Source organism: Mastigoproctus giganteus, chromosome 2 (assembly GCF_048544385.1).
Source record: "Mastigoproctus giganteus isolate SK-2022 chromosome 2, ASM4854438v1, whole genome shotgun sequence".
Taxonomy (NCBI): Eukaryota; Metazoa; Arthropoda; class Arachnida; order Uropygi; family Thelyphonidae; genus Mastigoproctus; species Mastigoproctus giganteus.
The window spans coordinates 263,646,024-263,669,372 of NC_143576.1; the positions used below are offsets into that span (position 1 = coordinate 263,646,024).

Genomic DNA, 23,349 nt, shown 5'->3' on the forward strand with positions numbered 1-23,349 from the left:
TGTCTTTCCTCAATTCGAATCTATGCCCCCTCAGGTTCTTAATCTGAGCAAGAGGAAGAATCCCATCAGCATTCAGCTTGCTCAACCCATTCGAGGCCTTATACACCTCAATCAGGTCACCTCACAGGTGCCTACTCTCCAGGCACTGCAATTTGCAGAACTTAAGCCTTTCTTGGTAAGAGCACCCCTTTGTTTCCCTCACCAATCTTGTTGCCCTTCTTTGTACTTGTTCTAGCAACTCTACATCCTTCCAAAAATGAAGCCTCCAGACCTGTATACAGTACTCTAAGTGTGTCCTGACTATTGCCTTGTACAATGGGATAATCACCTCCCTGTCTCTGCTAGCAAAATTCCTATATATCATTGACAAGACTCCATGACCTGCCCTGGCAGCCCATCTGCACTGCTCAGCTAACTTCATATTTGGCTGCACAATCACCCCCAGGTCTTTTACACTTTCCACTTCCCTGAGTGTAGTACCATACGGTTTGTACGTTTCTGTTGGATTATTGCTACCTATATGCAGTACTTTGCATTTGTCAATGTTAATCTTCAATTGCCGCTTCTCAGCTCATTTTCCCAACTTATCTAGATCCAGTTGGAGTAGCATACTGCAACTGGATCTAGTTGGAGTAGCATACTGTCTTTACAGTCGTTAACAACCCTGCCAACCTTTGTATCATCTGCAAACTTCGACATTAATCCTGATATACCTTCATCAATATCATTGATGAATATAAAAACAACAATGGGCCCAGCACTGTACCCAGAGTTCAGTGTCCCTGAGAACAGTGTCCATTTCTTACCACTTTCTGTCATCTCCCACTCAACCATCCCTTTATCCATTGTAGCAACTTACCCTTAATGTCATACCACTCCAATTTGTACAGCAATCTTCCATGTGCAACAGTATCAAAAGCTTTCCTGAAATCCAAGTATATGATATCAAAATTATTTTTGACATTCAGTTCCTTTGTGACCACATCACAGTATCCAATCAAACTGGTCAGACAAGACTTCCCTTTAACAAACCCATGCTGTGTCTTAACTATTACTGTAGTCTTGTCTAGATGATTCTGCAATGCTTCTTTAACTAGTGACTCCATTATTTTCCGGAACACAAGTTTAACTAACAGGACTATAGTTACATGTGTCACCTTTTGAATTGGTGATACATTTGCACACCTCCAGCCCATAGGGACCTTCCCTGAGTCCAAGGAAGCTCTCATAATTATGAAAAGCTAAGGGTTTGCTTATTTCCTTTGCTGCCTCCTTTAATATAACTGGTTAGATCCCGTCCACCCCAGGTGCCTCACTTATGTTTAACTTGAACAATTTCTCCTTCACTTTGCTCTCAGTTATTACAAAATCACTTAGCTTGTTGAGAAAGGAGGCGGACGCCCCCGAAAGCTACAATGATTGTTTTATCACTTTTAATTTTTGTATTTTATTGTATTTTAACATTTTCGTAATAAAATCACTTAGCTCCCTGTTAGAGTTTGATAAGCTTCTGGTATTCCTCTCATTGAATAAGTCCTCATGTGTGAATGTAGATGCAAAATACTCATTCAGTTTATCAGCTTTCTGAGCATGATCATCAATAGTCAACCCATCTATGTTAAGTGGTCCAATCTGATTCATCCCTTTCCTTCTAGAGTTTACATAAGTAAAGAACTCTTTGCTGTTTTTCTTTGCATCCTTTGCCAAGGATTTCTCGTAATCTGCCTTCACCTGCCTAACCTCCTTTGTGACTTGATTACAGAAAACTTATATCTGCCATAGGCTTCTGTGTCACCCAATAATTTATATGCATCCCATACATTTTTCTTCTCTGCCATGAGCCTCATTAATTCATCTAACATCCATTTAGGCCTGAATCTTGAACAGTATTTCTTAGCTGGTATGAAAAGCCTAGTAGCCTCCAAGGTTAAGTCCCTGAAGGCTTTCCATTTAGAATTCAACGTTGGGAACATCATCAATTGATCCCACTGTACAGAATTTAAAAACTGTCTGAGACCCCTTTAGTCACCTTTATGAAAGCAAAAGCCCTTCCCTTTAGCCTTGATGGTAGTTTTATCTTTAAGTAATTCCCATATCAGTACATTGTGATCACTGTCAACCAGTGGTTCCTTTATCTGCAGTTAGTGTTAGAAAGCCATGAATTAATACCAAATATTTACACTTTATTGCATATATTTTTTTACACAAATACACATTGTTACTCCACTTTTAGAACCCAAGAATTTGTTCAGTGCAAATCTGTGAATTATTTTTTCTGTTTGGGTTTTCATAAAAAAAAGTCCAGTTACAAGCTCGCCCATAATAGTCACAACTCAATATTGCTCCAATCAGTAGTTAGAATGGGAGCATTATCAACATAATAAATACCCTTTGCCAAAAGTTGATACTTTTGCTAACATACAGCAACTCCCCGACTTACATAAGGGTTTTGGTCTGAGGAACTCTATGTAAGTCAGAATATCTCTAAAGGCTTATGCAGCACTCGCAACTATGCGTGCTGAATTTCATTGAAGCAAAAAAGAAATGTTCAATGAACATGGAAATAGAATTATTTATTTAATTTTTTATCTCATGCGCAGGAAAAATTACAAAGTATACAAAATTACAAAAATTCGATATAATATTACAAAAAAGAGAGAGGAGACAGGCATAATGTCAGAAAGTTTTACCTTTTGAGCATTGTTGTCAGAATTAACTCTCCAGCTGCTGAGCACGGCACTACAGCAGTTGAGGGCTGTGGAGATTTAGAAGGGTTTTTTTTCCAACACAACACAAAATTTCTCTGCAGCTGCAGAATCAGCACTGGTGACTTCACATACTTTAATGTTTTGGAAACCAGCGCGAAGCTTGTACCTAAACCACCCATTGCTTAGCACGAACTTGGCTTGGGGTTCTCCATACTTATCCTTAATAACTTCACAAATACTTCTTGCTTTTGCTTGAATGGTCATTAGACTCAGGGGCACTTGCTTCTGAATATGATTTTGCATCCATATTATTAACAGCTGTTCCATCTTCAATATAGCACCTGAACGTTGATACTGTTTTGTGATCACTGTTGAACTTAAGTGCATTGATCCTTTGACATGTTCAAAAGTTTTATACACACACTGTCCTTTAAAATAGTATTCACTGTTGAAGCAGCGAGACCCAATTCCTTTGCAATTGTTGACAAACTTTGTCCTGCTTCGTACTTGCTAATTAATCATATTCATTTCTAAATCAATTTTGTTCCGTTTACTAGCACTGCCAGTACTTGCACTTTCCATTGGTCCCTTTCCCTTCACCATTGTAATAAGTAAATAGGAATGAAGAGAAGATTCTGAAAATTTATTTATGTTTTTTATATTATTGAAGATTTCAGTGAAGGGGAACTCATTTCACCATAATACCATAATATAAAAACCCACGGAATTTCAGTTATCGATATTATCACAAATGCAATAAGATTGAATTTATACCTGTTTAAAATAGATTGCGCTAACAGAAAAGCCCAATACACCAGAAAGTGCAAATTGTTTTTACTGTTTTATGGAAGTGACCTCCAGAAATTTTTTTTAGAAAAATATCACAAAGGCATTCAAAACTGATTCTTATAACGCAACATATGATAACAATGAAAGTGTAGTGCAATTTCCATTATAAAAATGACCTTTTAGAGAGATAAACAGCGTAGTATAATAGCGAAAATTTAAACTTCCGAGGTCTTGGAATGAATTACCAAAAAAAACCATGTGCTATTGGGGTCACATTACAATATTTCACAATACCTCCATTTATTCCTACGGGATGCAAAATATGTTTCCATGATTTTTTTAAGTTTGCACCGGCCAGCAAAAACTTACATAAAGTCTTTCCATAAGTCGAGTATTACGTAAGCTGGGGAGTGCTTGTATTTTAATATGAAAATAAAAGCTGAACTGTATAACAGAGTCCATAATCCTGAATAGAACTCTTTATTAGAAGTGATACAAACAAAGAACAATGAGATTAGTGAGGCGAAAAAAAAGGGTGCTTTTACCAAGAAAGGCTTCAGTTCCGTGAATTGCAGTTTCTGCACACTAGGCACTTAATGAGGAGATTTGATCGAGGTGTTTACAGCTTTGAATGGATTGAGCAAACAAAATTTTATTATTTTTTTTAATTTTATTTTTTTTTATGTAAACCCCAAACACGAGAGGTATTAGAACCTATAGTACTTAGTACTGAGATCGGTTGGATGCTGAGAAGAAGAAAGAAGATATTTGTTGATATTGGACTTGAACTTCTGTAGACTAATTTTCAGGAAATACGTATGAAGGAAGGTTGTTCCACAAAATGGCAGTTGAATGAATAAATAAGAAAGATGAAAAGTTGGTTCTGTGAGTTTGAAGTTGGACAGTAAATAGATGTTGGCTGGTGGCAGCACGTGTTCGGACTGTTTTGAAAGAGAGCCAGAATTATAGAAGCCAATTCAGAAGAACAGTGCCCATGAAAGTATCTGTAGAAGAGGCATGCAGCAGAAATAGTACATCTATGAGAAAGCGAGTGGAGAGACGCTGTTAGAGATGAATCTTTAATTAACCTAACTGCCCTCTTCTGAATGGAATCAGGCGTCTCCGTAGCCAGGTGGGAAGGAGCAGCAGTGCGTACCACACGCTTCTTGATTAGACCGGGGTTCGAGCCCGTCACCACCAAATATGGAGGATGCGGAAAGGTCAGGGAATGACCACCGCATATTCCAGAGCAATATGGCCTTAGTTGCTAATGCTCCTAAAAACCAAAACCAAAAAAAAAAAAACTGAATGGAATCAAGAAGCCTGAGAGAGGTTTTGGGCACACCACCCCAGATGTGGGAACAATATTCCATGGCAGTGCGGATTTGCGATTTATACAGAGTGAGCAGCTGTTTGGAAGAAAAGTAACGCCAAGAGCAAAGGAGAAAACCAAGTTTTTTAGATGAAGAGGAAGAAATATTTGTAATGTGCTTGTGCCAAAAGAGATTAGAAGTCAGGGTAATCCCCAAAAGAGATATATCATTTTGCCTAGAAATTGGAGTGTCACTAAAGATAAGCATAGGAGCAGAAGAATCCTTTTTGCGAAATATATAAGACACGACTGAGTTTTAGAAGTGTTTAAATCAACTAAGTTGTCTTTGCCCCACTGGACAATTGCCTGAAGATCGGCATTTAAGGAATTGGTAGCAGATTTTTGAGAAGATGAATCTGATTGAGCAGGGCAAGGTTTCTCAAAATAGAAAGTAGAATGCAATGTGCTATCATCGGCAAAACTATGGATAGGATTTCCAGTCAATGGAAGAAGGTCATTAATATACAAGAGGAAAAGAGTGGGGGAAAGAACTGAACCTTGGGGGACACCGGCATTAGTGGAGAAGTTAGAAGACAGAGAGCCATCTACCATCATCCTCAGTAAGCGATCAGAGAGAAAACTGGATAACCAATTACAAAAACAGTTGGAAAACCATAAGATGGAAGCTTGTCTAGAAGACCTTTATGCCAAACACGATCCAAATCCTTTGAGATGTCAAGAGCAGCAACTACTTGTGTTTCACCGAACCTTTCCATTGAATTAGCCCATAAATGGGTAACATAAGCCAGAATATCACCAGTGGATCGACACTGACGGAATCCATACTGGCGATCGTTGATCAGACGGAAGGTTTCTAGGTAGTTTAAGAGTTGGCGGTTAATTGATTTCTCCATTACTTTAGAAAGAGTAGAAGTAATTGCAATGGGATGATAATTGGATGGGAAGGATTTGTCACTCTTTTTAGGAACTGGCTGGATATGAGCAAATTTCCAAGCAGAAGGAAAAAACACCTTTGGAATAAGAAAGTGAAAAAAGGCAACAAAGAATAGGAGTAAGTTCAGGAGCACAGGTTTTGAGAACAAGTGGAGAAATACCATCGGGACATGGAGCTTTCTAAGCATCAAGATTCGTCAAAATCGTTCTGACATCCTTTTGATGGAAGATCACAGAAGGCATTGAATAGAGCGTGTTGGGAATGGTGGGAGGTGTTTTACCAAGTTCATTAATACATGAGTTGGAAGAAAAATGGGATGCCAACAGGTCAGCTTTATCCTTGGCTGAAGTGACAACAGAACCATCTGGTGTAGACAGAGGTGGGAGCAGAGATGGGCAAAAGTTGTGGCCAATAGCTATGGCAAGAGACCAGAATGCTCAGCTACCATTAGGGCAAGAAGCAAGTTTTCTACTCTTAGCCTGTTCAAACTCTAGTTTGGACTGATTAATAACTGCTTTACAATTGTTGCGAGCTTTGGTGTAGGCAGAAAATGAAACTGAAGAATTAGAAACAAGCCAATTACGATATGCAACATTCTTCTCTTGAACAGCCTTAGCACATTTATTGGAAAACCAAGGTTTAGATAAAGGATGAGATTTTAAAGTGGAGTGTGGGATAAAGGATTCCATTCCTGAAAGAAAAATTTCACTGACACGATTTGAGCAAACGTTGACATCAGAAGTTTTGAAACAGTAATCCGACCAAGGAAAAGAAGAAGAGAAATCTTGCAGGTCATCCCATTTTGCATTCTTGTAATGCCAAACAACACGAGGTTGGAAACAGCCATGAGATAAAGGCTCCATTAGAGTAGAGACAATCACCAAGTTGTGATCTGAAGTGCCTAAAGGACCTCTCACTCGACCGTGTACTTAAAAGGGTTGTTTGTGAGAAAAAGATCATGCATATTGGCTGTATGATTAGGATTGTCTGGTATTCTTGTTGGTAAATGAACAATCTGTGCAAGGTCATTAGTAATTGCAAAAGCCTCAGCATGTCGACCAGCTGGGTCGGTGTGACTAGAAAACGGAAGCCAGCTGGAGTTGTGAACATTAAAATCAGTAAGGAAAATTACCTCACTGTTAGGAAAGTTGGACTGGAGAAAGTTAAGTTGCAAAGGGAGGAAGTCAAAGAGCTCCAAGTGATTAGTGGAGTTGGGAGAACGGTAGAGACAACAGATGAATTTGATGCAATGAGGTAGAGAGATTTTAAGCCAGAGAAGATCAAAGAGAGGAGATTCCAAATTGCCAAGTCTCTGATAGGGAATATCAGAACAGACATATGCACAAGTACCACCTTTGTGGCAATTTTTTTTTTTTTTTTTCTTGTTAGTTGTTTGCACATGGAGACCACAATTAGCTACTTACGTCACCTCCAGAACACCCTACAAAAACAAAAAAATAATTTTAGGAGCAGACATCAACTGTCGCTCCCCACTATGGCATAGCGCCACTGCTGACCGAAGGGGAACTGCAAACAGGCAACAGCTCGAGGATTTCATACTGGGTTTGCAGTTCACAGTATTGAACCAGCCGCACCAGTTACCAACATACTGCAACACCCTCTGGGAGGCCACTATAGATATCTCCCTGGCAAACGACGTGGCCGACTGGAGGAAACGTGGACCACCGAGTCATCACCTGTAAAATAACTAGAACACTGACAAGGGAAAAAATAGTAAAGCAAATACGCCACAGATAACGCTGTCGCCAAGGCAGACTGGCCGAAATACAAGGAGCTTTTAACTACAGCGATTCGTAACAAACCGCCATCCCTGGATCCACTAAACAACCCACATGACCGACAGAAGGCAACCATGGAACTGATAATTGACATAAGCAATCAAACCATCAGGAAAAAACACCATCAAACGGGAGCGGTCCCTTGGTGTACTCGGGAGATTGCAGCCCTCCAGTGGAGAATGATGAAAGAAAGAAAAGACTTTCAAAAGAGCCCAAAGAACATGACCAGCAAATGAAATCGAAGCATTAAGACACAGATATCCACAAGTCAGAAACCAATATACCGAAGCCATCAAGAAAAGCAAAAGACAAGCTTGGGAGCTTCCAGTCTCCACAACCGGAAACACTGACCCCTGGGGAGTAGTCTATAAGGTAACTACCAATAAGCTTCCTTAGGGGGAGGTGACTGCTACCACCAGGACCCAGCATGGAAATCTTACCACTACTTGGGAGCAGTCAATAAATAACATCCTAGTTGCAATATTCCTAAAACTAGAAATGCCAATCTTACCAGCACAGCAACACATATGTGAAAACAACAACAACTACAACAGTCAAGAGATAGAACACCCCTTTACCCTGGATCAACTCAGGGAGGCTGCACTTCGAATCAGAAACAAGAAATGCCCAGGCCTTGATCTCATCGAGCCCGAAATATTAAAAAAAACAGTGGAATTTCAGCTACAATTACTCCTCACATTATACAATAGATGCTTAGAAACTGGCCTCTTCCCAACTACATGGAAAATAGCTAACCTAAAAAATCCTACAAAGAATCCAGAAAACCCAGAGGCCTATCGACCGATCGCACTGCTCCCAGTGGCCAGCAAGCTGTTTGAAAGATTGCTCCGTAAAAGAATAACAAATCGCTATGAAACAGCAGGCCTCCAATCCGCAAACTAGTATGGCTTCAGACCGGGGACCTCAACTGTGGATGCACTGGGGAACCTGCTCAAGATAGTGCAGGACTGCAGACAAAAGTACTTGCTGCTCATCTCTGTTGATTTTGCTGGGGCATTTGACACTTTGGTGGCCAAGCGTCCTGGCGAGGCTGAGGAAGGCCCAAGTGCCGATAAATTTGCATAAAGTCATCGAAAGTTATCTAACCCAAAGAAGAGTGGAGATAAAAATGCAGTACCAGAAACTTACGAGAGAGGTGCACAGAGGATGTCTGCAGGGGTCGGTCCTGAGGCCACTCCTGTGGAACATGGTCCTCGATGAGTTCCTAGAAATGGACCTGGGACACATGAGAGTGCATGCGTTTGCAGATGGCCTTACCTTGACAGTGGAGACGGACTCCAGGGCCCAACTGGAGGTGTTGTCAAACCGGGCACTACAGCGGCTACAACAATGGGCTTCCAAAAACCAATTAAGAATTTCACCAGAAAAAACCTCATAAATCCTCCTCAGAGGGAAACTACAATTGCCGCTGCCCCCGCAAATAAAAATTGAAAATGTCACCATGAAATTCACCAGCGAGCTAAAGTACTTAGGTGTAACCCTGGATAATAACTTGTCTTTCCAGCAGCGCCTGAAATACATCCGGAGAAAAATCAGGGGCTACTCTGGGATGGTAGCCAGGATCACAAAGAAAGACTGGGGTCTCAAAAAGAGAACCCCCTCAATATACTACAAAACAACTTTCTACCAGCAATCACCTATGCAGCAGCAGTGTGGTTTCCCAAAGTGGCACTGGTTGTGAACAGAAGAACACTTGAAACGATCCAAAGGACCATATTACTCACAACAACGCGAGCTTGCAGCACAGTAGGCACCCCAGCACTGCAGGTGCTTGCCGGAGTGCTCCCCGTGGATCTGGAGGTTATCCAGGCAGGGTTGCTGTTCCTGCTGTCCACGGGAGTGGTTGCCACCCACCAGGGCTACATGACTGATCTGGCGAACAGCTTAAAGAATGAAAAAATCAGGTTACAGACCCACCTCCTAAACCTTTGGCAGAGAAGGTGGACTGAGACCACCAAGGGAGAAGTGACAAAAAAATTCCTACCGGACATCTGCAAGATATATGCAAAACAACCAGTGTAGCACTTCCCAGGGTACCACATGACAACGCTGTTAACAGGATATGGCCCCTACAATGAAAAGCTTTTCGGGCTGGGTCTCACCGACAATCCCAGCTGTACATGCGGGGAGAGCGAAAGCTGGAGCCACATAGCTTATGAATGTCCACAATATGAGGACCTCAGAGGGATTCTCATAACAAGAATCAGATACCTTCCGAAGGGATTTGAGTCACACTTCCTGGACTCAGAGGAAGAATACAGGGCGCTCTCCCTCTTCGCGCAGGATCTATTCCCCAGGAGGAAAATGCTAATTGTAATCTACAGCAATCAACACAGAGACTGACAAGAAACGCTACCAGATGAACCCTGGATAATAACTTGTCTTTCCAGCAGCGCCTGAAATACATCCGGAGAAAAATCAGGGGCTACTCTGGGATGGTAGCCAGGATCACAAAGAAAGACTGGGGTCTCAAAAAGAGAATCCCCTCAATATACTACAAAACAACTTTCCTACCAGCAATCACCTATGCAGCAGCAGTGTGGTTTCCCAAAGTGGCACTGGTTGTGAACAGAAGAACACTTGAAACGATCCAAAGGACCATATTACTCACAACAACGCGAGCTTGCAGCACAGTAGGCACCCCAGCACTGCAGGTGCTTGCCGGAGTGCTCCCCGTGGATCTGGAGGTTATCCAGGCAGGGTTGCTGTTCCTGCTGTCCACGGGAGTGGTTGCCACCCACCAGGGCTACATGACTGATCTGGCGAACAGCCTAAAGAATGAAAAAAATCAGGTTACAGACCCACCTCCTAAACCTTTGGCAGAGAAGGTGGACTGAGACCACCAAGGGAGAAGTGACAAAAAAATTCCTACCGGACATCTGCAAGATATATCCAAAACAACCAGTGTAGCACTTCCCAGGGTACCACATGACAACGCTGTTAACAGGATATGGCCCCTACAATGAAAAGCTTTTCGGGCTGGGTCTCACCGACAATCCCAGCTGTACATGCGGGGAGAGCGAAAGCTGGAGCCACATAGCTTATGAATGTCCACAATATGAGGACCTCAGAGGGATTCTCATAACAAGAATCAGATACCTTCCGAAGGGATTGGAGTCACACTTCCTGGACTCAGAGTAAGAATACAGGGCGCTCTCCCTCTTCGCGCAGGATCTATTCCCCAGGAGGAAAATGCTAATTGTAATCTACAGCAATCAACACAGAGACTGACAAGAAACGCTACCAGATGAAACAGAAAATCGAAATTCGCGGGATACCAGACTCGACCAAATGTAACGCTGACAACTGGAAAAGACGTTAGGACGGGGATTACCCCATGAGTGACATTGAAAACAGAGAAGAGACAAAAAGCAGCATAACTGCCAACAGACTGACGGCTACCTGAAGAGGGCACTCTAGCCCCCTTCACGTTTTATTCCCACATCCTTGGGGAGGGGGGAGAGGGAACGACCTTCGTTCCCTCCCCTTCTCGCCACCCTACATCTTCTACTCTGGTGGGGCATGGGCATGCCTCACTGAAAACTGGGGCTATCTACTCTATTGGTTCCACATTTCTGTCTCTCACCCCCCAGTCTTCTGTCTCCCACCCACTTCTATCTTTACGCTAACGAAAGCCCCACACAACAAAAATTAACGTGCCAAAAATCCTTTGAGCTCAAATTCGGCATAACAACCTTAGTGATCATACCCTCACGCCAACGCATACATGTGTATATATATGTGTGTGTGCATCGTCACTAACCTAATGGATTTTTTTTTTTTTTTTTAGATCCTAGCCGCTGAAATCTCAGGAAAGTAAGCAGCAGGACCTGCTAGAGTAAAACTGAGTCTACCGGCTTCCTGGTCTGCCTCCATGGGGCTTAAGTGGGGCAACGTTGGGCCTCAGCAGGGGTCTAGCGGCTAAATGACCAGATGAACAACGGTACATGACACTACACATGAACAAGTCCCTCACACTTTTAAATCTCTGGCATTTCCCAGCGAACTGATTCACCGACAATGAAAGCAACGTGGAGATGGGTGAAAGCCCTGGTGACGTATGACAATAACACACTTTACACCTTTGGGTTGCCAGGCATGCACTTTACCTACCTGGCTAGCCCGGGCGGCCTTTGTGGCAAAAGGAATCATACAGCAAATAATTTGGGCATCTGAGATGAGCAGTAGTTGAATCAACCGATAACTGAGATTCTATCAGAAAAAGTACATGGGGTTTGGCAGACTGCAAATGGAAATGGACATCGTTGGGATTAGAATTGAGACCACGTATATTTCTGAAATGAATTAGGAAGTGCTTGGGAGGTTTAGATCTTTTCGCAGATAAGCTTACTCTATTAGTTTGACAATTCATGGTGTATTCGATAGTAAGAAAAAGTGGGTGGGACATGCTGCATGAAGTAATGAAATTTTTGGATATGGCGTACACATGGTAAGAATATACCCAGATCCTTGATATAACATGGCCTTGACAATGCTCCCCACATACACACTACTCAGACTCCCTCCAGTCACTATCTGGCAGAGTAGAGGTAGCAAGATTATACACTAGCTGATCCGGAAGCCTCCTAGAGGGTTACTAATAGGTTCGGTCCGGTGTACTGACTAGCAGCCGGCCTGCGAACGCCGTTTTAGAGCTGCACCCTCGAAATGTAAGGAATATTGCATCTCACCACGATGTTCATCATACCCTCAAAAGTCATCAATCATATTGCATGATGGAAGAGATGGGAAGGGTTGACCGGAAGTTAGCTGTAGAGACTAAACATGGGTTCCACCACTTCAAGCCTCCAATAAGCAAAGTGGTGGTATTGCACCGATTGATGAGAGTCATTTACCACTTAGTACTGCCTGGTAACATAGAGGGGCAGCATTCCTCCATGTGGTGTGGGCGCCACACCTCGACCCCTCTTACATTGGTTCACACCTGGGTGGTCACCTACCGTGTACTTGTACATGAAGGTTATACCCAGGATTACTAACAGTTCCACCATCGTGAAGGTGCAAGCAGAGGATTTGGCTGTCACAGACCATCCGGACTTTGCCGAAATCAGGTCCACTTGACTTGAGTGTCACCCGAATATCAGTTCCATCACTGTTTTAGACTCCCAGGTAGCAAGTGGTGATGGCATCCTTCCTCTTGCTCAGACCACATATATAAGGGGATATAAATTTAAACCAAGAAAGAATGGTTGCAGAATAGATATGCAGAAATTTGCTTTCAGCCAGACAGTAGCTGATTGTTGGAACAAACTTCAGCCTGGTGTTGTGGAAGTGGGTAATTTTAATAAATTTAAGAAATAATTAGACAATTTAGAGAGGATGGACAGTTGCGGGAATTTTTTTTTGGCTGATGCTGTATAAACTTGCATCATTTGCCAGTTCTAATATTAACTTTCCATGCAATGGAACCCTCCACTTCACATACCTGGTATATTAATGAAGAAATATGTCAGTCTAAGCAGGTTTATTTTTATTATCATAAAAAATAAATAAAATAAAATAAAATAATAATAATAAAAGCAATATGTCAGTCTAAGTGGTTTTAATATTTTAATTATATTTTACTGATAAAAACTTGGTTTCATATTACAGATGTTTTCTGTAATTACAGAAATCATTTGTAATATGAAATCAAGTTTCTGTCACTGTTTGCTGACAATCTATACTAATTAGTTCTCCTTACTAAATCCAACTTAAATGTAAATACTTTAATTTGATAATTAAGAGAAACTGTAAAATATAGACATAATACCTGATAAGTTGTAACTCCAACAATGTTGCCACCTTTAACTAAAATGCATAATGAATAGTCTGTTGCAAAAGCAATTACAAAGAGTAGAATAATTCCAAGACCAAATCCTGCTTGCTGCAGGGCATAAGGAATACCTATGGAAGAAATAGGCATTATGGTTTTTTTTTTTTTTTTTTTAACATGCTTTCCTTCATCAGTGGAAATAATACTTTGTAATATCTCTTTAATTCAGTATTTTTTTTTTATTTTGTCAGTATAAAAAAGGGAACACTTATTAAATTACTTCACACTAACATACTGCAAAGATAATTACTTAATGATTAATTATTAAGTGTACATTTTATGTGTCTGAAAGAAATAATCAAATAATATTTTACTTTTATGTGGAGAATTAAAAGGTACAAACCTACAATTCCAGAACCAATGATACTATTTATGTAGTTAAAACCAGTCTGATATAAACCACTCGTTTCTTCTTTGTTTGCAGAGGGTTCATCCTAACAAAAATAATCATTATCAAATCAGTTTATTTTACCTACAACAGTATTAATGAAAACAATACTTCATATTACCATTATAAGATTGTTTTTATTAATGACACTTTTCATTAAGAAAAAATGGCTATTTTTTCTAGTGAGAAAGAAGCAAAATTTTATTTAAATTTTGTGTAATGTCCTTCACACAAAATGGTGGCCACCATTTTTTGTCAAGGTCCATGGGTGTCTGATGAGATAGACCTGGGATTAATTGGCCAGTCAAATAGGAAGTTTGCTGAGTAGTGCAGACAGGTAGCCAGGGCAGGTCACGGAGTCTTGTCAATGATATATAGGAATTTTGTAGCAGGGACAAGGAGATGATTACCCCGTTGTAAAAGGCAATGGTTAGGCCATACCTAGAGTACTGTGTACAGGTCTGGAGGCCTCATTTTAGGAAGGATGTAGTGTTGCTAGAACGAGTACAAAGAAGGGCAACAAGATTGTTGAGGGGAACTCTTACCAAGAAAGGCTTAAATTCTGCAAATTGCAGAAACTGGAGGGTAGGCATCTGCGAGGTGATCTGATAGAGATGTATAAGGCCTTGAATGGGTTGAGCAGGCTGAATGCTGATGGGATTCTTCCTCTTGCTCAGATTAAGAACCTGAGGGGGGCACAGATTCAAACTGAAGAAAGACAGTTGTAGAATAGTAGATGTGTGGAAATTTGCCTTTAGCCAGCGGGTGGTTGATTGGTGGAACAGACTTACATCTTTTGTTGTGGAAATTGATAGCCTAAATAAATTTAAGGCTGAGCTGGACAGGTATTTGGAACAAATGGAGGATTGAAATGGGAGGGTTTTTTTTTAGCTGATGCTGCATAAGCATGCTTTCTTGCATCGTATGCCTCTGCTAATATTAATGCTAATGGGCTAAAGATGAAGAAAAACAATTAGCATTAGCATTAGCATTAGTAGAGGCATTTGATGCAAGAAAGCAAGCTTATGCAGCATCAGCCAAAAAAAAAAAAAAAAAAAAAAAGTAACATAAATAAATAAAAATAACCACTTCCACTTCACCCCTCTGTTCGTTCGAAATACCTGTCCAGCTGAGCCTTAAACTTATTTAGGCTATCAACTTCCACGACAAGGGATGGAAGTCTGTTCCACCCACCAACCACCCGCTGGCTAAAGGCAAATTTCCGCACATCTATCCTACATCTGTCTTTCCTCAATTTGAATTTATGCCCTCTCAGGTGATTTTTCTGAGCTAGAGGAAGAATCCCATCAGCATTGAGCATGCTCAAACCATTCAAGGCTTTGTACACCTCTATCAGATCACCCCGCTGGTGCCTAGTTTCCAGACACTGTAATTTGCAAAACTTAAGCCTTTCTTCGTAAGAGAACCCCTTTGTCCCATTCACCAATCTAGTTGCCCTTCTCTGTACTCGTTCCAGCAGCTCTACATCCTTCCTGAAATGAGGCCTCCAGGCCTGTATACAGTACTCTAGGTGTGGCCTGACCATTGCCTTATACAAGGGAATAATCACCTCCTTATCCCTGCTAGAAAAATTCCTATATATCATTGACAATACGCCATGAGCTACACTTGCAGCTCGTCTGCACTGCTCAGAGAACTTCATATCTGCCTGCACCACCACCCCCAGGTCCCTTTCATTCTCTACCACTGTCAGTGTAGTACCACAGAGTTGATACGCTGCTCTGGGGTTGCTGTTTCCCATATGTAGTACTTTACATTTGTCAATGTTAAACTTCATTTGCCACCTCGAAGCCCATCTGCTCAACCTTTCCAAATCCTGTTGCAGCAGCATAGTGTCAGTAGTGTCCTTGACAACCCTGCCAACCTTCGTATCGTCTGCAAACTTGGACATTAAGCCTGATATACCATCATCAATATCATTTATAAATACAGAAAACAATAAAGGCCCCAATACTGAACCCTGAGGGACTCCACTAATAACATTAGTCCACGATGAGCAGTGTCCATTGATTACCACTCTCTGTCTTCTCCCCCTCAACCACCCCTTTATCCATAGCAGCAACTTGCCTCCAATGCCACACTGCTCCAATTTGTGCAGCAGTCTTCCATGTGCAACAGTATCAAAAGCCTTTCTAAGATCCAAGTATATAATATCAAAGTTATTCCCTGCATCCAGTTCTTTTGTGACTGCATCATAGTATCCAATCAAATTGGTCAGGCAAGACTTCCCCTTAACAAAACCATGCTGTGTCCTAGCTATAACTGAAGTCTTGTCTAGATGATCCTGCAGTGCTTCTTTCACCAGTGCCTCCATTAATTTTCCGGGAACAGAAGTTAAACTCACAGGTCTATAATTACTTGTGTCAGCCTTTGATCCCCCTTTGTGAATTGGGGTAACATTTGCACATCTCCAGTCAATGGGTACCTCCCCTGAGCCCAAGGAAGCTCTCATAATTATGGCTAAGGGTTTGCTTACCTCCTTTGCTGCCTCCTTTAATATAACTGGATAGATCCCATCCACCCCAGGTGCCTTTCTTGTGTTTATCTTCAACAATTTCTCCTCCACTTTGCTCTCAGTTATTACAAGATTCTCTAGCTTACTGCTAGAATTGAATACACCTCTGGCATTCCCCTCGCTGAATAACTCCTCATGTGTGAATGTCGATGCAAAATATTCATTTAGTTTGTTAGCTACCCGAGCAGGGTCATCAACAGTTGACCCATCGATCTCAAGTGGACCAATCTGATTCATCCCCTTCCTTCTAGAGTTTACATAAGTAAAGAACTCTTTGCTGTTTTTCTTCGCATCCCTTGCCAAGGATCTCTCGTAATCTGCCTTCGCCTGCCTAACCTCCTTTGTAACTTGGTTACATATCAACTTGTATCTATCATAGGCGTCCGTGTCACGTGTTAATTTGTATGTATCCCATGCATTTTTCTTCTCTGCCATATGCCTCATTAGTTCATCTGACAACCATTTAGGCCTAAACCTTGAACAATATTTCTTAGTTGGTATGTAAAGCCTAGTAGCTTCCACGATAAGTTCTTTGAATGCTTCCCATTTTGAATTTGCTGTTGGCAATATCATCAGTTGATCCCACTGTATAGAATTTAAATACTGTCTCAGTCCATTGTAGTCGCCTTTACGAAAGCAATACCCCTTCCCTTTACCCCTAATGGTAGTTACCTCTTTGAGTAACTCCCACTTCAGCACACTGTGATCACTGCCACCAAGTGGTTCATTTGCATTAGCATTAGTAGAGGCATTTGATGCAAGAAAGCAAGCTTAAGCAGCATCAGCCAAAATAATAATAAAAAAAAAAAACCACTTCCACTTCACCCCTCTCTTAGTTCGAAATACCTGTCCAGCTGAGCCTTAAACTTATTTAGGCTATCAACTTCCACGACAAGGGATGGCAGTCTGTTCCACCAACCAGTCACCCGCTGGCTAAAGGCAAATTTCCACACATATATCCTACATCTGTCTTTCCTCAATTTCGATTTCTGCCCTCTCAGGTGATTATTCTGAGCAAGAGGACGAATCCCATCAGCATTGAGCATGCTCAAACCATTCAAGGCTTTATACACCTCTATCAGATCACCTCGCTGGTGCCTAGTCTCCAGAAACTTTAATTTGCAAAACTTAAGCCTTTCTTCGAAAGAGCACCCCTTTGTTCCATTCACTAATCTTGTTGCCCTTCTCTGTACTCATTCCAGCAGCTCTACATCCTTCTTGAAATGAGGCCTCCAGACCTGTATACAGTACTCTAGGTGTGGCCTGACCATTGCCTTATACAAGGGAATAATCACCTCCTTATCCCTGCTAGAAAAATTCCTATATATCATTAACAATACACCATGAGCTACTCTTGCAGCCCATCTGCACTGCTCAGAGAACTTCATATCTGCCTGCACAACCACCCCCAGGTCCCTTTCATTCTCTACCACTGTCAGTGTAGTACCACAGAGTTGATACGTTGCTCTTGGGTTGCTGTTTCCCATATGTAGTACTTTACATTTGTCGATGTTAAACTTCATTTGCCACCTCTCAGCCCATCTGCTCAACCTTTCCAGATCCTGTTGCATCAGCATAGTGTCAGTAGTGTCCTTGACAACCCTGCCAACCTTCGTATCGTCTGCAAACTTCGACATTAAGCTTGATATGTCATCATCAATATCATTTATAAATGCAGAAAACAATAATGGACCCAACACCGAACCCTGAGGGACTCCACTAATAACATTATTCCATAATGAGCAGTGTCCATTGATTACCACTCTCTGTCTTCTCCCGCTCAACCACCCCTTTATCCATAGCAGCAATTTGTCTCAAATGTCACACTGCTCCAATTTGTGCAGCAGTCTTCCCTGTGCAACAGTATCAAAAGCCTTTCTACGATCCAAGTATATAATATCAAAGTTATTCCCTGCATCCAGTTCTTTTGTGACTGCATCACAGTATCCAATCAAATTGGTCAGGCAAGACTGCCCCTTAACAAAACCATGCTGTGTCCGAGCTATAACTGAAGTCTTATCTAGATGATCCTGCAGTGCTTCTTTAACCAGTGCCTCCATTAATTTTCCTGGAACAGAAGTTAAACTCACAGGTCTATAATTACTTGTGTCAGCCTTTCATCCTCCTTTGTGAATTGGGGTCACATTTGCACATCTCCAGTCTGTGGGTACCTAAACTGAATCCAATGAAGCTCTCATAATTATGGCTAAGGGTTTGCTTACTTCCTTTGCTGCCTCTTTTAATATAACTGGATAGATCCCATCCACCCCAGGTGCCTTTCTTGTGTTTATCTTCAACAATTTCTCCTCCACTTTACTGTCAGTTATTACAGACGAAGTTCATCATCATCATCAGCCATTTTCATCCACTTCATGATGAAGGCTCTCCAGCAACTTTACAGTTCCTTCTGTTTTGTGCAATGGCAACCCATTTATTACCCACTAACTCATGAATTTCACCTGTCCATCTCTGTCGTTGTCTTCCAGATTTTCTTCCAGCTCCTCTTGGTTACCATTCTGTTATTTTCTTAGTCCATCTATCATCATGTTTTCGAGATATGTGTCCTGCCCAAGACCATTTTAGTTCTTTAGTTTTGATAAGAACGTCCTTTACTTGAGTTTGCTGCCTAATCCATGTGTTTCTCTTCTTATCTATCAGTCCGATTCCCAATATAATTTGTTCCATTCTTCACTGTGTAGTTCTCAGTTTCTCTTCCATTCTTTTGGAGAGGGCCCAAGTTTCACTTCCATAAGTCATGGTGGGAAGTATACATTGGTTCATTATTTTACATTTCAGACAAATTGGGATATTGCTCCTCTGTATGTGACTATATTTCCTGAATGCTATCAATACAAAATTTATTCTTCTCTTGACTTCCAGCCATTTATCATTATTACAGCTAATGACTTGTCCCGGATAAGTATATGACCCCACCTTTCAAATTACTGCTCCTTCAATCATTATATCCCTTTCTGTGACATACTTGTTCATCATTACTTTGTTTTAGCCATATTCATCTTTAGTCTAAAATCCTTACTAACTCTGCATAACTGATTAAGATTTTTCTCTTAATTCTTTGGGATCGTGGCTTATGACCACAATGTCATCTACAAATCGTAAATGATTTAGGTACTCTCCATTCACGCTGACTCCTTTCTGCGACCAGTCTAATCTTCTGAATGCTTCCTCAAGAGCAGCAGTAAACAACTTTGGAGGTACTGTGCCTCCTTGTCAAACTCCTTTCTCAATTTAAAATTTGCTACTGTCTTTGCCTAGTCTAATAAAGGAGGTAGCATTCTCATATATTTTCTTCAAAATCATAATATATGGGATATCTATGCCTCATCTTTCCAGTGCCTAAAACATTGCCTTATGCTGTATGGAGTCAAATGACTTTTCATAATCCACAAAGGCCAGGAATAATGGTGTTTTATATTCATTTGCTTTCTCCATTAGCTGTGAGGTGAGTATAGGCTTGGCACACCTGGGTTCCTGAGCTGGATATCATCATTCTTCTCTTCCTTGGCGATCTCTCTCTCTCTCTCTCTCTCTCTCTCTCTCTCTCTCTCTCTCTCTCTCTCAGAATAATAATTATTATTATTATTTTTTTTGGCTGGTGCAGCAAAAGCCTCAGGCTTCCTTGCACTATATGGCTAATAATAATAATATGTGAAGGTGATCAATAGTTGAGAATCCTGTCCTAAAGCCAGCTTGCTCTTTCAGTTGATTCTCATCAAGTATTCTTTATAATCTGTTAGTAATGACCTTTTGAACAATTTGTAGATGTGGGATAACAAGCTAGTTGGTCTCTAATTTTCAATTTCCGATTTATCTTTTATCTCCTTTCTTATGCAGCAAAACTATGAGTGCATTTTTCCACTCCTTAGGCATGACGCCTTTTTTAATGCATTTCGTGAAGTCCTGCCAGTTTTTGGATCATGTCTCTTCCTCCCAATTTTAACAACTGTACAGTAACCTGACCTTCCCCTGGGACTTTCTGATTCTTCATTTTCTTCACTGAATGTTCTACCTCATCAGGAAAGATATCAGGTATGTTGTATGTGTCACTAATTCGCGATAGTAAATAAATTTGATGAATTTGAGGTATTGCTCAAAACATCAAAGACAGATATTGTTGGGATATCAGAGACGTGGTGTCACACAGATATAAGGGATGCAGAACTGCAATTTGGGGAGTACAACGTCTACAGAAAGGATAGACAGGATAGGAAGGGGGGGAGGGGTTATGCTATTAGTTACGAAACACATAAAAACCAAGGAAGTGAAGCCAGTCGACATCGCCGGACAGTGCAGTGTTGAGTCAGTTTGGTGTGACATAAGCATTGGGAGATCAAAATTGAGAGTAGGAGTGTGCTATAGGCCTAATGACTCTGATGAGTATAATAAGGAACTGTACAGGGAAATAGAGTGGGCCAGTAAATCAGAGAGTCTTATAATGGGAGATTTTAATTTCCCAGATATTGACTGGAATTTGGGGGCTGGTTACTCACACACTAGCAGGGCTTTTGTGGATTTATTGGATGATTGTTTTCTACATCAGCATGTTCGGGAGGCAACTAGAGGGAGTAATACTCTTGATTTGATTATCAGCAGTGATTCTTCATGCATTAAGAATCTGCAGATAAATGAACCACTAGGTGGCAGTGATCACAGTGTGCTGAAGTGGGATTTACTCAAAGAGGTAACTACCATTAGGGGTAAAGGGAAGGGTTATTGCTTCCGTAAAGGCGACTACGATGGACTGAGACAGTATTTAAATTCTATACAGTGGGACCAACTGATGATGTTACCAACAGCAAATTCAAAATGGGAAGCATTCAAAGAAATTATCTTGGAAGCTACTAGGCTTTACATACCAACTAAGAAATATTGTTCAAGGTTTAGGCCAAAATGGATGTCAGATGAACTAATGAGGCATATGGCAGAGAAGAAAAATGCATGGGATGCTTACAAATTAACACATGACACAGAAGCCTATGATAGATACAAGTTGATCTGTAACCAAGTTACAAAGGAGGTTAGGCAGGCGAAGGCAGATTACGAGAAATCTTTGGCAAGGGATGCAAAGAAAAACAGCAAAGAGTTCTTTACTTATGTAAACTCTAGAAGGAAGGGGATGAATCAGATTGGTCCACTTGATATCGATGGGTCAACTGTTGATGATCCTGCTCAGGTAACTAATGAACTAAATGAATATTTTGCAACCACATTCACACATGAGGAGTTATTTAGCGAGGGGAAAGCCAGAGGTGTATTCAACTCTAGCAGTAAGCTAGAGAATCTTGTAATAACTGAGAGTAAAGTGGAGGAGAAATTGTTGAAGATAAACACAAGAAAGGCACCCGGTGTGGATGGGATCTATCCAGTTATATTGAAGGAGGCAGCGAAGGAAGTAAGCAAACCCTTAGCCATAATTATGAGAGCTTCCTTCGACTCAAGGGAGGTACCCACAGACTGGAGATGTGCAAATGTGACCCCAATTCACAAAGGAGGATCAAAGGCTGACACAAGTAATTATAGACCTGTGAGCTTAACTTCTGTTCCAGGAAAATTAATGGAGGCACTGGTTAAAGAAGCACTGCAGGATCATTTAGACAAGACTTCAGTTATAGCTCAGACACAGCATGGTTTTGTTAAGGGGAAGTCTTGCCTGACCAACTTGATTGGATATTATGATGCAGTCACAAAAGAACTGGATGCAGGGAATAACTTTGATATTATATACTTAGATCTTAGAAAGGCTTTTGATACTGTTGCACATGGAAGACTGCTACACAAATTGGAGCAGTGTAACATTGGAGGCAAATTGCTGCTATGGATAAAGGAGTGGTTGAGGGGGAGAAGGCAGAGAGTGGTAATCAATGGACACTGCTCATTATGGAATAATGTTATTAATGGAGTCCCTCAGGGTTCGGTGTTGGGTCCATTATTGTTTTCTGCATTTATAAATGATATTGATGATGACATATCAAGCTTAATGTCCAAGTTTGCAGACGATACGAAGGTTGGCAGGGTTGTCAAGGACACTACTGACACTATGCTGCTGCAACAGGATCTGGAAAGGTTGAGCAGATGGGCTGAGAGGTGGCAAATGAAGTTTAACATCGACAAATGTAAAGTACTACATATGGGAAACAGCAACCCCAGAGCAACGTATCAACTCTGTGGTACTACACTGACAGTGGTAGAGAATGAAAGGGACTTGGGGGTGGTTGTGCAGGCAGATATGAAGTTCTCTGAGCAGTGCAGACGGGCTGCAAGAGTAGCTCATGGAGTATTGTCAATGATATACAGGAATTTTTCCAGCAGGGATAAGGAGGTGATTATTCCATTGTATAAGGCAATGGTCAGGCCACACCTGCAGTACTGTATACAGGTCTGGAGGCCTCATTTCAAGAAGGATGTAGAGCTGCTGGAACGAGTACAGAGAAGGGCAACAAGATTAGTGAATGGAACAAAGGGGTGCTCTTACGAAGAAAGGCTTAAGTTTTGCAAATTACAGTGTCTGGAGACTAGGCACCAGCGAGGTGATCTGATAGAGGTGTATAAAGCCTTGAATGGTTTAAGCATGCTCAATGCTGATGGGATTCTTCCTCTAGCTCAGAAAAATCACCTGAGAGGGCATAAATTCAAATTGAGGAAAGACAGATGTAGGATAGACGTTAGGAAATTTGCCTTTAGCCAGCGGGTGGTTGGTGGGTGGAACAGACTTCCATCCCTTGTGGTGGAGGTTGATAGCCTAAATAAGTTTAAGGCTCAGCTGGACAGGTATTTGGAACGAACAGAGGGGTGAAGTGGAAGTGGGTTTTTTTTTTTTTTTTTGGCTGATGCTTCATAAGCTTGCTTTCTTGCATCAAATGCCTCTACTAATGCTAATGCTAATCCACTTCCCCACTGCTGGCATCATTCCCTCGCTCCTTGTATAATTCTCTATAGTAGTCTTCTGCTATTTGAATTATGCCTTCTGTGCTATTTATAAGTACA

At 41.2% G+C, this 23,349-nt stretch overlaps 1 protein-coding gene across 1 annotated transcript in view; it reads right to left on the reverse strand.

The window, feature by feature from the left end:
* LOC150090448 (putative sodium-coupled neutral amino acid transporter 11) overlaps window positions 1-23,349 on the reverse strand; it is a 191,664-nt gene that overhangs the window by 120,753 nt on the left and 47,562 nt on the right. The window contains exons 3-4 of the mRNA XM_090369136.1: window positions 13,764-13,854; window positions 13,358-13,491 (exon numbers count right to left, since the gene is read on the reverse strand). Coding sequence (XP_090225262.1) covers window positions 13,358-13,491; window positions 13,764-13,854 — 225 coding nt within the window. The remainder of the gene's footprint in view (window positions 1-13,357; window positions 13,492-13,763; window positions 13,855-23,349) is intronic.